The sequence below is a fragment of the Ursus arctos genome, unplaced genomic scaffold (genome assembly GCF_023065955.2).
Source record: "Ursus arctos isolate Adak ecotype North America unplaced genomic scaffold, UrsArc2.0 scaffold_10, whole genome shotgun sequence".
Lineage (NCBI taxonomy): Eukaryota > Metazoa > Chordata > Mammalia > Carnivora > Ursidae > Ursus > Ursus arctos.
The window spans coordinates 72,512,700-72,529,700 of NW_026622764.1; the positions used below are offsets into that span (position 1 = coordinate 72,512,700).

Here is a 17,001-nt window from a genome sequence, read left to right on the forward strand (position 1 = left end):
AAGCAAAAATGGGAATGTATCGGTTTATGTGTATCTAGAAGTTCAGAGAGATCCCTAGCTTCAGGCAGAGCTGGATCCAGCAGTGCGCTCAATGCTGTGCCCCCCCCCCCCCCGGTTTCAGCTTTTCCTCTGTGCTCTGTTCATCCCAGCCAGTATCTCTCTCTGACAGCAGCCACTGGCAGCTCCAGGCTGACGTCATCCCTATATAACAAACCCAACAGCAACAGTGCTTTCCCTTATTAGTTTCCATAAAATAATCCTTGAGGGGCGCCTGGGTGCCTCAGTTGGTTAAGCATCTGCCTTCGGCTCAGGCCATGATCCCAGAGTCCTGGGATTGAGTCCCACATCTGGCTCCCTGTTCTGCGGGGAACCTGCTTCTTCCTACCGCTCCCCCGCTTGTGCTCTCTCTCTGACAAATAAATAAATAAAATCTTTAAAAAAAATCCTTGAACTGATCCTAAGTGAGCTGGTGTGGGTCACCATGTCCATTTCTGAATCAGTCATGGTGGACCCCGACATGAACATCCTGGCTGACCAGTCCTGGCTGGCAGGTCCAGACCCAGAGGTGGTTCAGAGGAAGAACTAAGTACATGTTCCGGAAGAAGGGAAGGGATTTAGCGGCCGTGGCCGGAAAAACAGTTAATGGGTATAGGGCAGGTGGTTGGTGACAAGACGCTCTTGCACCCAGGATGCAAAAGGCATGTTCGCCAGGGCTGAGCCGAGTGCGTGGGGCTCGCCTTCACGGCACGGCCAGAAGTCTACACATTTAAACGTGTCTGCCTTTCAGTTTCTATCCTTTGTTACAATCAGGTTGCAGTAATTAAACGACTAAAACAAAACTGATGAATGAATGTGCACTATAGGCACGGACACAGGTCACCTACATTTCCCTTTTCTTGTCTTTAGCCGAAGGAATGCCAAGCGCTGATGACAGCTGGTGAATCGCGGTTCAAAAAGCATTAGATCTCCTTGACAGATTCTGATATCTTACGAGCCAGAGGCCACGAGAGTCACTGAAGAAAGAGCTAACTTCCTTTAAATCCTTTCACTATTTTGGTCTTCTTGGATTCTGGCAACAGCAGCCTTGCTTCACTGTTTATACAAAATAGGAAAGGCCTGGCATGGGCTTAATAGCATGCTGTCATTCTATTTAGTCTAACCTACCCTTTCGTGCCAGGTTATCTTTCCTTGCACAAATCCTTTATCTGCTGGCCTTTCTCCGGCCACTCTCCATCTCTTAAATCCAACAAACCTAAAGAAAGATGTCTCTGGGCGGGAGCGTTACGGTCCCCCGCTGTGGTCACCAGACGAAGCCATTTTCCTCTGCAGATGTGGGGGAGTAAACCCCTGCATAGAATCTCTCAACCCTGCACCGCACATACACATTTCCACATGTTTGGAGAAAGGAAAAGTTCAAAACCACATCAAACATACTCCGTGACCGCGGAGTATAAATATTACAAACAAACAAAATCAGCATGTAATGTGTACTTTAATTTGCTGACAGATATTTAAAAAAATTAACATCCGAATGAATGGCAAATGCCAGCACCACAACAAAACCTTTCACCGAAGAGAAAAATAACTCACAATCAAAGCCGCCTGGCCTCTAATTAGCACACAGCATCCTTGAAACGAGAGGCCAAAATAAAATAAACTGCCAAAAGAAAGAGAATGGTCGTGGTGGGTGGGTGTGTGTCTGGGGGGGGGTGGGGGGCAGGAACTGAAAAATTAGGGCTTTCCACGATATACTAAAAAAAAAAAAGACATTGTCTGAAACCTACTTTCCTGGGGTTCAAGGCCAGAAGACTGCAGCTCAAACACAAAGTATGTGTATGTTTCTGACTCTACAATTATGTTTAAAAAAAATTTTTTTTTAAAGATTTTATTTATTTGACAGAGAGAGAGAGAGCACAAGCAGGGAGAGCAGCAGAGGGAGAGGGAGAGCAAGGCTCCCCACTGAGCAAGGAGCCCACAAGGGGCTCGATCCCAGGACCCTGAGATCATGACCTGAGCCCAAGGCAGACACTTAACAAACTGAGCCACTCAGGCGCCCTATTTTAAAAATTCTACTACACTGCAGGGTAAGTGTCTTCAGATGCAAATTAATAAAAGCAAAATTTTAAGGAGATTCGACTGACACTCAACACCTGGCTTGTACCAAGCATCAGCCTGTGGGCTCTTCATAATGACCAAGGAGTCTAGCAGACTTGGCAAGTCCCAGCTACTCCACTTCAGAGCCTGACCAAGGTGCTGCTGCTTTCTTCCCAAGCCTCCGTATCCTCCCACAGCTGGCAGATTATCAGGTGAGCTAATGCCTGATTCACTGCATAACTGTAAATATACAGCATATTTATATGAAGGTGCATTTGTCTGAGACATAGTAAGTTCTCAATAAACAGTACCTACTATTATTTACATGCCTTCTTTTCTTCAATCTCCCTATTAACTCCAAAGACAGATACTATCTGAGGCTCAGAAAAACACAGTCACAGAGATTACAAACAATGAACTCAACTTTACGTATTTATTAGGCGTTAGGTTAACTGGGTCCAAATCCCACTTTCAGTGCCAGGATTTGCACTGAAGAGGAGAGAGGTTTGATTCCGGTCACTGGAACCCAGACCGCTTCTGTGGATCCCGCCAGGCCTGGCACAGAAGCGATCAGGAGGAAGAGGTGCTGGCCCCATTCCTGCCTGTAGAAAGAATCTGAAATTGCTTTAAGGAGCTCACACATTTTTAAAAATGTACTTTCCCCCTTGTTGGGAAATCAGAGAAAGGCAAACAAAAACAACTTGGCATGACATGTAACAACTATGAAGGCCACGTTCTGAGGGAGCTGTTATTCGATGCCTGAATTTTCTGATTTTAGAGCCCAAGTATTTATAGGCCTGGGAGAACTCATCTTGACATCCCTGATCAAGCGAAGGTTTGATTTTCTTTTCATTATCAATAAAGAATTTTTGGTTATAGTTTTAAAGCATTTCAGTTCTAGTGATTGTCTCTGACAGGGATTAGTGTGGGGAGCCTTCAAGGATGGCAAACACACACGAGTGGGGGACCCCTGGATGTGGATGACAAGAGTTAGTGATACAGGAGAAACCAGGGAGTCCTTCTTAATTTTGCTTATATTGTTACTTATTCAGATAATAACGTCATCCAGAAACACAGAGAGTCCATCCTATTATTACACAAAATGTACAGGTTTAAAGGCCAGAATGAAAACTGGACTTCAGCAAATAATTTGGCCAAATTCAATAAACAAGAAAACAATACGAAGAAGATGCCAGAAAGTTATTTCAAGCCAAGAAGGAAGTCTCTGTCGATGGGACTTTCTACCTTATCCAGTTGGCCACTCTTCACACAAGCCAGGCACAGGCTTGTGAAGTACATTATCTGAGGAAAATAGGACCTACTCTATTCAATATGACTGTGTTAAAGATAATTCCAATAAGCTTACAGTATTCACGTTAGGTGTTTCTGGGATGTTATTACCTAAAGCACTAATAATTGTGACATTAAAGTAATTCTTTACCAAATATTTTATTTATTTATTTATTTATTTATTCATTCATTCATTCATTCATTCATTCATTTTTAATTTAAATTGTACTCACTTAACATACTATTGCACTATTGGTTTCTGGAGAAGAATTCAGTGATTCATCACTTACATACAACACCCAGTGTTTATCATTCCTTAATATCCATCACCCATCTATCCCATCCCCCCACCCACCTCCCTCCATCAACCATCATTTTGTTCTCTATCATTTAGAGTCTTTTATGGTTTATTGCCCTCTCTCCCTCCCTCCCTCCCCTTCTCATATGTTCATGTTTTCTTTCTTAAACTCTGCATATGAGTGAGAGCATATGGCATTTGTCTTTCTCTGTCTGACTTATTTCACTTAGTATGATATACTTTAGCTCCATCCACGTTGTTGCAAATAGCAAGATTTCATTCTTTTTGATGACTAATATTCCATTATATATACACCACATCTTCTTTATCCATTCATCAGTCAATGGACATTTGGGCTCTCTCCATAGTTTGACTATGGAGAACATTATGGTTGATAATGCTTCTATAAACTTCCGGGTGCATGTATACCTTCAAATCACTATGCTTGTATCCTTTGGGTAGTAGTGCAATTGCTGGGTCGTAGGGTAGCTCTATTTTTAACTTTTAGAGGAACGTCCATACTGTTCTCCAGAGAGGCAGCACCACTTTGCGTTCCCACCAACAGTACAAGAGGGCTCCCCTTTCTCTGCATCCTCGTCAACACCTGTTGTTTCCTGTGTTGTTAATTTAGCTATTCTAAAGGTGTGAGGTGGTATCTCACTGTCGCTGAGCATTTTTTCATGTGTCTGTTAGCCATCTGGATGTCTTCTTCGAAAAAGCATCTGTGAAGATCTCCTGCCCATTTCTTAATAGGATTATTTGTTTTTTGGGTGTTAAGCTTGATAAGTTCTTTATAGATTTTGGATACTAACCCTTTATCCAATATGTTGTTTGCAAAAATCTTCTCCCATTCCATAGGCTTTCTTTTAGTTCTGTTTATTGTTTCCTTTGCTGTGCAGAAGTTTTTATCCTGATGAAGTCCCAATAGTTCATGTTTGCTTCTGTTTCCCTTGCCTCTGGCGATGTGTCTAATAAGAAGTTGCTACGACCAAGGACAAAGAGGTTGCTGCCGGTGTTCTCCTATGGATTTTGATGGCTTAACAGTACCATACTGTCTTGATGACTACAGCTTTGTAATATAGATTGAAATCTGGAATCGTGATGCCTCCAGTTTTGTTTCTCTTTTTTAGGATTGCTTTCGTTACTTGGGGTCTTTGGTGGTTCCATACAAATTTTAGGATTGTTTGTTCTAGTTCTGTGAAGAATGCTGGTGGTATTTTGATAGGGATTGCATTAAATGTGTAGATTGCTTTGGGTAGTATAGACATTTTAATGATATTTGTTCTTCCAATCCATGAGCATGGAATGTTTTTCCATTTCTTTGTGTCCTCTTCAATTTCTTGTTCTAAAGGTTTTGGAGTACAGATTTTTTTACCTCTTTAGTTAGGTTTATTACTAGGTATCTTATTGGTTTTTCGTTTGTTTGATTAGTTTTTGTTCTGTTTTTGTTGTTGTTTTTAACCAAATCTTTAAATAAATCTATAAGCACCCAACTTCGAATATTGTATAATATGCAATGTTAAGCCTTAAGCCTCTTTTTTAAAAGCACCTATTTCGTTGCTTGACTATATGCTGAGGACTATAAAAGAAACATCCTACCGTCTACGTGTGGGTGAGGTGCCTTTCCTGTGCACCCGCTACTCACAGAGGACAGACAGCACACACATGGGTGCTCCTTGCAAAGCTAGCATGGATGTAGGGTGGAGGGGACTTCGAGGCTGGCTTCATTTCGTGGCTCAGCAATCACACAAGAGACTCTGGTTGTTTTTTGTCTTTAGAGCACATGTTTCATGGCAACAGCAGGATTCTGGAGAAGGCTTTCCTCCACGTGTTTGAACTGCTCTGGCCATCAGAGTAGCGACTACAAGGGAAGGCCATCTCTTTGATGGACTTCTTTCAGGAGCAAACATGCTTCCATCTCAGAAGCCCCCAGCGAATATCTCCTGTGTCTCCTGCAGGGTTTCTGAATCACTTACTGCAGCAGGGGCCAGGATCAAGCTCTCTCCTAGAGTCAGGGGTGGAAATGACTCCCCAAAGGTGCTGGGCCTCTTACACAAGGTCTGGTATTTGCCAATGAACTGGGCCCCTTCAGAAAGGGTGGTGGAGGATGGATGCTGGGGGTAAAACAACCATGTCCCAACCAGGAAAGTTAACCCGGGAAAGTCCCCTCCTGGGCCTTGGGCCAGCCTACAGAGACGTTCTGGAACCCCAGCTGAGCAAAGATGGTGGCCGATGGAGCCGTGACCCTCTTCCCTCTCTTATCTCCCAGAACACATGCCACTTGGAAACAAAACCCCCTCTCTTTTACATTTGGTGTGGAAAATACCTGGGCCTGAGATCTTACCAGGCTGTGAAGTCCAGGAGAAAGCAGTCGCTTAGGGAAGATGAGTAGTGGATCGCTTTGACCGACAAGGGCCCAGCGACAATTACTCCTCCTTCTGTGTACTTTTAGTCCATTGGGATTTGCACTGTGTATACACAAGTGTGGGTATAAAATTCAAACATAAACCCATTCCTGTCTTTAGGATAAAAAAAAAAAAGCCTGTCATATGCCAGAAACTGGCTGGAGCCTGGAGCTTGGCACTGCACACAGAGTTAGCAGTTTGTAGGCTTTGAAGTGAACGTTTTTTCCCCCTCTTTTACTAGCAATGAAAAGAACGTTAAAGGAAAAGCACCAAAGTTGATGAGGAATATTTTTCCATGGTGAACGATGTAATGTCTTTCAGTATAATTCTCTATTTAGAAAGCGAGGTGCCTTAACGCAGTCACTGGCGGTAACTGACATGTCTTACATAACCACTGCCCAGGAGACGTAAATCATCTGTGAATATTTTAAATATACCATCTTCTCCTAGAACACTCTGCATGACTCAAACTCTGTGATGGAGTAATATTTTAGGTGTTTTGGAGCTGTGGTTCTCAAACGTTTAGGGAGGAATAGCTTGGAGGTTTAATAAAATTCAGAGGTTGGGGCTACACACCCAGGGACTGCGGTTCTCTCTCGCTGTGTGTGTGTGTGTGTGTGTGTGTGTGTGTGTGTATTGCAAGAACATATTTTCTGTTTGGGGAGGAGGTTGTTTTTTAACAAGCAACCCAGATGATTCAGATGCAGGTGGTCACTGGACCTTACTGAGATACATCACATCTAGAACCTATAAAATGTTAAAATTCTTTGGCCAAAAGAATTAGGAGTTGAAGTCACAATATTTCTATTTATAAAAGCTCAAAAATAATTGGTTACTCCAGAAAAAAGAGCAGGCGTGTTTTCCATTTCCCTTGGGTTTTCTTATTATGTCGGTACCGCATTCCTCTGAGATAATGAGGGTAGGTAATACTATTCTGACTTTGCTGATAAGGAAATTAACATAGGCTAAGTGATTTACCAAAGGTTACAGAGCTAGTTGGGGCAGGTCTCTAGGCTTTTACACAGACATTGAATGAGATGGCATCCCCTCAGACACTCCCCAAGTCAAAAAGCCTTGAGAAACACATGAAGAAAATAGAAGTATGTTTCCTGATCCGGTTTTAGATAAAGTTTTCCTCATCTCTGTAATCGAATGTTCCCCTTCAGCAGGCAACTCCGAGCTAAATGAAGTTTGTAATTTTCCACCTTCAAGCACTGGCTTTGGGGACCCATTATGGAGACACTTGTAACCTACCCATGGTTATGCTATGGAGAGAAAGAAAAACAGATGGTCCCCTATGGAAAAACCTCAGCACATATTTTCCCTGGTAGGGGGCTTTGGCATTAGCCAGGATAGACACAACTTAGTTTTTAATTCGCTTTAGATCTAGGTTGGACCTAGAAAAATGGAAAAACAAGGTGTCTCTTAAAATCCCACAAATGTTGTGTATTTTCAGGAAAGGGAGTCCACAGAAGACTTCTTTGATTTCAGAAACTTCCCCTGGGACTTCCGGGCTCACTGTCTAGTTGGGTTTTGTGTATCATATCATGAGGTGCTGGAGGGAAGATAAAGACCCTTTGACAGTGGAAAATCACTCTCATCTAGAGCCTTCTCCTGCTTTGCCCTCGAGGGAAAACCTGCCTTCTCCCTCATGAGAAAAACTCCAGATATAAATGGACGAGACAAAGAAAGAAATATTTAACCAAATCCGTTAGGAAACCCCAGCAGAAACAATGCATCTTTTCAACAGTTTAAGATGTTCTGAATAGACAGGATGTTTTGTGTGGGGCGTCTGTCTCAGACTCCCGAGTGAGAAATGCCGTTTGCCATTAGACACTAGTTTAATTCCAAAGCTCAGAAGAACCGTGTTCATTTGCCAAAATCCTATTGCTCTGTGAACTACAAAAAATGGTTTATACAAGTCACTAGAAACATATCATCATCATCATCATCATCATCATCATCATCATCATCATCGAAACAGTCTTTTCCCAGAGTACCCCTCACACTTCAGCATTCGCCAACTATCTCAGCTCAGGCTGCTATAACAAAATACCACAGACAGGTGGCTTATCTACCACAGACATTTATTTCTCACGGTATGGAGGCTGGATGTCTGAGATCAGGGTGCCGGCGTGCTGGTGAGGACCCTCTTTTTGGCGCAGACATCTAACTTTTCATTGTATCTTCAACAAGTTAGAAAATGAGTGAGCTAGCTCTCCAGCCCCTTCTTAGAAGGGCACTAATCCTCTTGAGGACCTAATTACTTCCCAAAGGCCCTACCTCCAAATACCATCACACTGGGGGTTAGGGCCTCAATATGAGAATTTGAGGTGGGGACACAAACACTGAGTCTATAATATCAACCTAGAACCAGAGGAATGACCGTGGCTAGGTACTATTTTCAATAGTACCCCCAAGGAGCCCTGTTCCTGCCTGTACCTGAGCCCAGCTCCCATCTTTCTTCACAATAGCCTGTAATTCCTTCTGAGGCAGCAAGAAGTCTTTGGGAGACCTCCGGCTAGTTTTGGCCACTCTCCATGTAAGGGCTTCTTCCAAAAGTGTTCAAAGAATGAACAAACCGTTGGGCAGCAGACACCAGGTGAAAGAGTGTTAGGTTGGCTCTGACACTGTTTTCTGACACCCTGTCCCCACTAAGAGGTCTCCCCTGGAGGAAGACGAGTCGATCATACACAGCTCTTCACACACACAGCAGAATAGCCACTCAGAAGTTCTGTGACATGAAAACTACATCAATCATCTCATTCAACGTCTAATGAGAACCTCAGTCTCAGCCAGCTATGTTTGGTTTCAAAACAACGTCATTTGCTTCATGCAAACCAACCAACCAACAAGAAAGTTAGAACGACAGAAAATACTTAAAAAGTAAAAAAAAAAATTATATCAAAGTGAAATGTGATTTGACATTGCGATTTATTTGCTTTGAGATGGTTGGAATACCTCGTTAAATGTGTTGGAAAAGTCCCCATTGACAGAAATTTCACCATTAAGCCGAGCCCTCACACCACACAGACCAGTGTCCAACTTGGATAGTGACTACGTGGCACGTTAGTAGTGTCTGCTTGGCAGATCTGGCCTCTCTGCCCTTGGAAAGTAACTTGTTGCTTGGGGTGAGAGTCAGGAACCAGCCTAGCTCACGCACCTCCCACTGGAGTTGCTGCTGCACGTGCCCACAGAGGGGGCGCACTAGAGCATCTCTGATGAGGGCCCTGGGAGGGGCTTCCAAAAGAATGGGTTTCCTTGGCCTGTCACACACAGACTGATTCCATTCTGCCAACTGTCACTCTCCTCTCACCTAAGAAACTGTCTGCAGCTATCGGCTGCTGTCCTGCACCATAAAATTCCCGGATAGAAATAGTCAGGAGGCCACACCTGCCCTCGCCCACACCTCACCCAGAAGGACGAGAACGAGAAGCAGATATTCTAGGCACCACAGCCTTGCCAAGTGATCATCGTTGTTGTGAATACTTGTCTTGGTTTGTTTTTTGGTGATGAATCACATTGCTTTAAAATATAACCGATTTCCTTAAATTCTCTACAATCTTGATTCATTCAATGTGCTATAATTTCCGCTATCACTTGCGTTTGGAAAAGAACTGGAAAGTGTGTTACGGGTTTGTCCTCATTCCTTACAGTGTAGCTGCATTAGGGGACATGCATGCCTACTTCTGTAGCACATGTCTGACCCGCCCAGCACCCGCACTTGAGGAGGTCTCGGACACCGTGGGGTATGTCGGCTACTGATTTGCCAAGGGAACAAGGCAAGCGGTGCCACCCCTAGATTATCTCATATGACACAGCTGCTGCATGTGTATTTAGAGTAGACCCAGGAGTTTGGGCATATTTCTGCAGAGCAAGCAAGGCTAACATAGTAGCCACATGTGCCGTGCACAGGCCTGGTCCTAAGATATGCATTCTTGGGGCAAGAACACCAGTGCAAGCCCCTGACCCATAGGCCTTCTTTTCTCATCCTTGATTCTGTTCCATACCATGAGCTGTGGGTATATAGATGCAAATATCCAACTGGCCCAATGAATGTGTCTTGCAATTAGCTGCCCCTTGGGCCAAGGGTATTCACAAAGCTTGGATCTGGGGAGAGGACCAGCAGGCCTGGGAAGTAGGCTTTTGTGGCTATTGGGGAAGGCAACTCAAGATCCTAGGAGCCCAGGGAACAGACTAGAAGTAGGGTTCTGGTTCTGTGTACCATGGGCTTCTCACCCTGTGAAGAGGAACATACCCAGCCAAGGCCGGCCAGCTCAGAGGCCTCCAAAGCACAGAGCCTGGGGCAGCCACTTGCTGGGATCTTAGGGCAGTGCTGGATATGGGCGGGCCCTAAAATGGGGGTCTGTGGGGTGAGCCTGGAGTGTCTGGGCCTACTTAATTTATAAAATGAGGTGGTTCAGAACCTGGAATTGTCAAACTCCTCTCCAGACCTAATACTATAGGGTCCTATGATCCAGCTTGTCACTGTTGATGGCTCAGTCTCAAACACTGGGTAAAGATAATACAAAAGAAAAGAAAATAGTAAAAAAATTCAAACGAGTGTATAGGTCTTCAATCTCAGCCTCTCTAATTCAAGAGATGAACAATGAGATATTCTGGTTAATCAATGATCTGGCTAATGGAGTTGTTAGATTTCTCTTTCACAGGTGACTAATAATCAGAACATAATAATACACTTAACCTCATGACTACCATCAACATAATCATTGGATGGTGAACAACTCAAAACATCTCCAGTTTTCCAAGGGCCACGAACTACCTAGACACATCAGAACTGTGTGTAATTAATACACTATTCATTATGGAAACGTGGACGTGCCGGGTAGGCCAGCAGATTTAAGTTGACAATCTCCAATAGTTAAAATTTCAAATGCCATTTCTGTGGACAAGGCAACCTCTTCCAGGTTCTCTGATTTGGTCTGTTTCCCTCCTGATGAATTTTGATGGAAGCAGGCCATACCAACCTCTCCTAAAGTTCATCGGTGTCATAAGATACAGAAAGCCCACACACAGAAAGCATCATTGTCATGAGACAGGGAAAGCCCACTCACAGTGAGGAGCACTGACCTGTCCTTTCATATCTGGAGCAATGGGAATGGTGGGCCAGATGGTTGAGTAGACGCCAAAAAACACCAGCCAGATCAGCATGCTTCCCCAGACAGCCAGATGACTGAACTGCAAAAGGAAACACAGACTCAGGCAGGGCTTCTGTGTCCAGGCCAGCTTTCTTCATGGAAACAGTTTGACTAGTCACCTGTCATTAGAAAGTGCCATCTTGTAATTATCTTGTCTTAGAATGTTACACAGTGAATTTAAGTAGCTGGAGGCCCCAAACTACCCTGAAGATCAAGGTGCTTTTGCTGCCTCAGCAGATTTTCTCCTAGATCCATCGCACAGTTTTAGCTGGACCCTTGCTGGTCTTCACCAGTGTTTGTTCCAACTTGGAGTTACACAGACCAGTTCTTCTTAATCCAGTAAGAAAGCACCAGATGGACAAAAAGAACAAGATGTTCTTACTTATTGTTTTGAGACTCTGATTATTCTTTTCATTTTCCAAAGACCTTTTTACAAATCTGGGCTGGATATTACATCTTAACAATCCTTTAAGCATCTGCTAAGTTGTTAGCTTTTTCTCCCTTGTCCTCTGAATATGATGACCCTTGACTTCTTCCTTTCTTCCTTACTCCATAATATAATCCATCATCAAAGTCTGTTAGCTTTTCAAAAATACTACTTCTGGAATCCGTTCATTTCTCACTACCTCTTCCTGTAAGAGCCCAGGCCAAGCCACCATCACCTCTTGTCTGAATTAACTGCCATTATCACCTGATGGATTCCCTACTTCCACAATCATCTCCAAACTCCTCCCTCATTTTCCCAGCACAGAAGTAGGAGCCTATTTAAATGGCAGTGATAGACAAACACGAAACACGGGTTATGATCTTGAAATGTGGCACGTCACCAAAATGTCTAAAATTGGGGAATGATTAAATGGCGGGATATCAATCAAACTTAATACTCTTTAATCATGAACAAAGATTTTGTAGAAGTATACTTTAAGGTGTGGAAAATGTTCATGATCTATTTTTAACTGAAAAAAAGATCACAAAACTATATGCTCTGTAAAGCATTATCTTATTAAAAATATACACGGGGAACAAAGTCTGTAATGTTATCCAAAAAAGTGTTAACAGTAACTGTCTCTTGTTCATAAAGTTATGGAAATTAAAAATTCTCCTTTTTGTCCTTCTGTATTTTCTGCCTTTTTTTTTTTTTTTTTACAACGAGCATATACATTTGAAATGAGAGGACTGTTAATAGCTTAGAGCTGTTGGGAAGTGCCAAGCAAATGAATCATCAGAAAACTGTGGATTGCAAATTTGCCCTGATACAGATCAAATGGCAATTTTTACATGCAAAATTTAAATGAGATAGCTAGATACTGCTGATTGGTTTCCCAAGGCTTAAAAAAAGATCCATGCCATCAAAATATCTATAGCGGGTAGTGAAACTTAAAGGGAAAATTAAAGGGAAGCTTCAGAGAGAACTTACTTTAGTCCATGCTGTGGTCTCCAAACCAGCTTTCAGACACACAGTGACAACAACATACTGTGAAAACAAACAGGAATTGGAGAAAATATATTATCCTCGGTGACTTATTATTACTTTCCAAGAGAAATCCCAAGTCTCCACTCCAGAGGCGGTGGGAGTGACTTTTGTGCTTTTCTTAGCTTGGAAAGATTTGGGCAAAATCACCTTCTTCAGTGTTGCTTTTTTCACAGATGAATGTGAAACTGTCATTTGAAGAATGGGGTGACCTGGTAATCACCTGTCCAGAAATCTTGACTCTGCAAAATCTCCGCTAGGAAATGAGGTAAGCATTTCACAACCATTTTGAGCCTTAAGGAATCTAAACTATATAGTTGAAAGATTTAAAACTAATATAAAGGAAGGCCTTATAGAAAGGGTTTCCAGAGACAGAGCCCACATATATACCACTTAAGAACAGTTCCGTAAACAGAGAGATAAACTTACCGTGTAAACAATATTTCCAACAAATAAATAGTCTGTGGCATGGCCACTGGCCAATGCAGTATCTGAAAAACAAAGAAGTTATTACTAACTTCTGGGGAAGAGCACTGCGATCTGTTTTGTTCTGAACATAAAAACAGAACTTAGAAACATTTATCAAATTGTAAGGGAATTTAAAAAATTGTATCATCTCTGATTCTAATGCCTCCTTTTTCTAACTGTGAATTTTTTTCATCTTCTATTTTCTCCAAATGAAGCAAACAAACAAAATCACATTTCCAACAAACTGAACCAAACACTTGATCTGTATTGAAATTTACATTTTTATAAAGATTAAAATCTCCCTTTGTTGGGTTAAACAAAGGGAAGAGTAAGAACATAATAATCTATCTTTATTAATAGCAGCATTAGACTTTTTCTGAGTGTTCTTTTACTGTTTATTTTTAATTTTTACAAATTAGAACTATGGGCCAATAAAGGAAGATAACTACATGAGTGCAAATCAATTCATAATTATTGAACTCAGAATTTGGAGGGATATTCACTATTCATGTTCTCATATGCAATTGCATGAACTTCTGAGGTCTATAAATTGGGGGAACGCAAACAATCCAATGAGAGACATCTAGAAAATACAGCTAGAATTTTGAAGCTTTAATTTTCTTATCTCTTCCATTTTTTCCTTTTATGGATGACTGTTATAACGTATAAAACAATCGCTAAGGCTGACCTCTAATAGAATTATCTAACTTCCATCAGCTAGCCTGCCGTGAAAAGTCTGGTTATTATCCTGAGGGGTCAAAGCCTGTTTCAGCATCAGGAATGGTTTCTTTGGATGGCACTGCTAATCTCCTTTTATTCCCTTTTATACTCCAATTCAGATCTGTGGCCAACAGGCTGAGTATTATAGGGATTTTTGTGTTCAAATTTCCAACCCAGTAGCTGCCATACACACATATTTGAGCTGGCTGATTTACCCATCTGCTTGTGGAGGAATCTGGCTCTTACTAAAGATTCAAGATCTGCTTAGTTTTCTAAAACATCAAATGACCAAGTAGCATCATAGGCAGAATCTGGTCATTGTGAGGCCATAGATGGAGCTCTGGGGCATGGCCTTTCTCCTGATTCTAGATAGGTGTATTTGTGGATATAAGGAAAGATGAACTGCACACTGACATAATGGGCTGTATTAGCTATACACCTAAGTAAGGGACTGCTGTTGGGGACCATAAGAGTTATCCAATGAGAACAGAGAGATGGCCACTGACTTACAAAGGAATGATCTGGAAATTTAGGGGAGACACTTGAAACTTAGGCAGAATTTCATTAAAAGGTAAGAAAGGCAAAAGTTCAAAACACCTGTTCTTCCACTCTTGAGCAACAAAGAGGAATGAAACACTGAAACATGCGATAACATGGGTGAACCTTGAAAATCTTGTGCTAAGTGAAAGAAGCCAGTCACAAAAAGCCATCTATTATAGGATTCCACTTCTTGAACTGTTCAGAAGAGGCAAATCTACAGAGACAGAAAGTAGACCAGTGATTGTCAGAAGGTGGGAGTTTTTTGGGGGGCAGCAGAATGGGAAGTAATGGCTCATAGTTAATGGGTTTTCTTTTGGGGGCAATGAAAATGCTCAAATATTCATTAAGGTGAAAGTTGCACAATTACATGATACATTAAAAACTGTAGAACTGTACCCTTTAAATGAGTGGATTATAAGGTATGTAAATTACGTATTGATAAAGCTGTTATAAAAAAAATCAGTTCCTCAGTCACACTTAGTCACATTTCAACCTTCGATGGCCACACAAAGTTCCACTGGACATTGCAGGCCAGAGAGGCTATGCTGGAGGAGGAAAGAAGTGGTAGGAATTGGCACATATTTTGAAGGTAGAGATGATAGGATTTAGGATTTGGATGTGGGGTGGAAAAGAACATGAGGAATCAAGAGTGATTTAAGGTTTTTGCCTGAGTACCTAGGTAAAGTGATATCATTTACCTGATTCTTATCATATTAATATAGGAATATTGATTAAAAGAGTGACACATTAAAACTTGGTACTGAGTGATCAATATTTTAAATTCACAATAGGAAGAACAGATAACGAAGAAGCATGATGTTATTAAGAGAGGAACAAAAGCATATAGAGGAAAATGAGGTGGTGAGAAGGAGTCAGGTTAGTGGGGAAAAAAGTCCCGCAATGAGTATTAGAAGACCATATTCCAGCCCTGCTCTCTTGTTCCAGCTCTACCATTATTTAGTTCCTTAAAATGTTTGGTTCTAAGTCTATTTCCACATTTCTAAAATGGGGATTTTACACTAGATACAGATGATGATGATTGAATTATCACCAAGGTTCCCCTAAGATAGAAAATTCTATGATAAGAGCTGCATTCTTTGCTGCTATGTCAGCCCCAGGTGTGTAATGGTAGAAGCTTGAGAGTTTCAGATCTCTTTCCCGTTCAGTGTATCTCAGCGGGTTTTCCTAGTCTCAGCCCATGTTCCTGAATGGAGAACAATGACCTGAGTGTCCTGAAGTTCTCCCTACACTAAAGCCCTAAAGGAGTCCAGAGTCAATAGTCAACGCTGACCGGATACAAGAGTTAGAAGGGGTGTGAGACCAAACTGAAAATCAAAGTTCACAATCTCGGTTTGACAACTTTTTGAATTTCCCTTTACTACTAATGTTTCAAATGTTGACTGATGCAGGTACTAAAAGAAATGAACTATACAAAGCATTTGTCTAATATGAAGGGCTTAGAATGTGTGTCAGATTTTATGGACATAAACAGAAAATTGTTAAGCATCATAAGAAATTCTACATTGAAAAGAGAGAGCATATGATTCTATGACTCACTCTATGAGCACTTTACCTATATTCATATACCTACTAATGTATGTGATGCATGTAATACTCATATATTACATGTCATTAGTGTTATTAATATGTAATAATACTATATGTAATACTCTTTTGCTATTCTAACAACTATATGAGATAGTATTATTATCTGCATATTTCAGATGAGAAAACGAGGGCAGCAAAGAGAAGTCAAATGACATGAAAAAGGTCATGCACTTAGTAACAAACTGTAAATAAGGGTTTGTTTTCATTACTAAGCTAGAAAAATGGATCCCAAAGAATAAAAGAAAATTCCAAGAGGAAACCAAAATTATTAAAAGGTACTCCTTTGAAATACCAACACCTGATGGGAAAGAACTTCCAGGAGAGCATTAAGGAGGACAGGTGATTAGATTCCTGTGACAGAGATTCTGGGCAGCATAGGTTGTAAATGAGGCGCACAGACCTAGGGGGCAGCAGCAACGCCCTGAAACCTGAGTTAAGTTTGCACAGCAGCAGTCCCGAGTTTCTCAACCTTGGCACTGCTGACGTTTTTCCAGATAATTCTTTGTTGCACGGGACTGTCGTGTGGATTGCTGAACGTTTGGCAGCACCCCTGCCTCCACCCAGTGTATGCTAGGAATCCCCACTCCCTAGCTATGACAACTAAAACTTTCTCCAGATGTTGCCAAATGTCTCCTGGGGATCAAATCGTCTGGTCTAAGAACCACAGCATTGGAGGTAAGACAAAGGAGGAACTGGAATATCCAGAAGTGTACAGAATATACTGACGTGAGAGTGTCTAATATATGAAGGGAACCTTCTTCTCTCTAGCCAGACTAGAAGAGAATGCCGTGATCCCCGGTTGTCCCACTATTGACAGGAAGAAACAATGGGAACCTTTAGTACAAAGTGCTGCCACTCACAACACCAGATGGCCTTTAGAAGAGGGCAAACTTCAGGATTACTTGTGGGACTGAGAGCTCACTTATGAGGACAGGACCTCCATGAGGA

General features: G+C 41.8%; 1 protein-coding gene across 1 annotated transcript in view; it reads right to left on the reverse strand.

The window, feature by feature from the left end:
• The window catches only part of ATP8A2 (ATPase phospholipid transporting 8A2), a 479,733-nt gene that overhangs the window by 129,215 nt on the left and 333,517 nt on the right, over positions 1-17,001 (reverse strand). The window contains exons 30-32 of the mRNA XM_026493019.4: positions 13,147-13,208; positions 12,664-12,720; positions 11,179-11,286 (exon numbers count right to left, since the gene is read on the reverse strand). Coding sequence (XP_026348804.2) covers positions 11,179-11,286; positions 12,664-12,720; positions 13,147-13,208 — 227 coding nt within the window. The remainder of the gene's footprint in view (positions 1-11,178; positions 11,287-12,663; positions 12,721-13,146; positions 13,209-17,001) is intronic.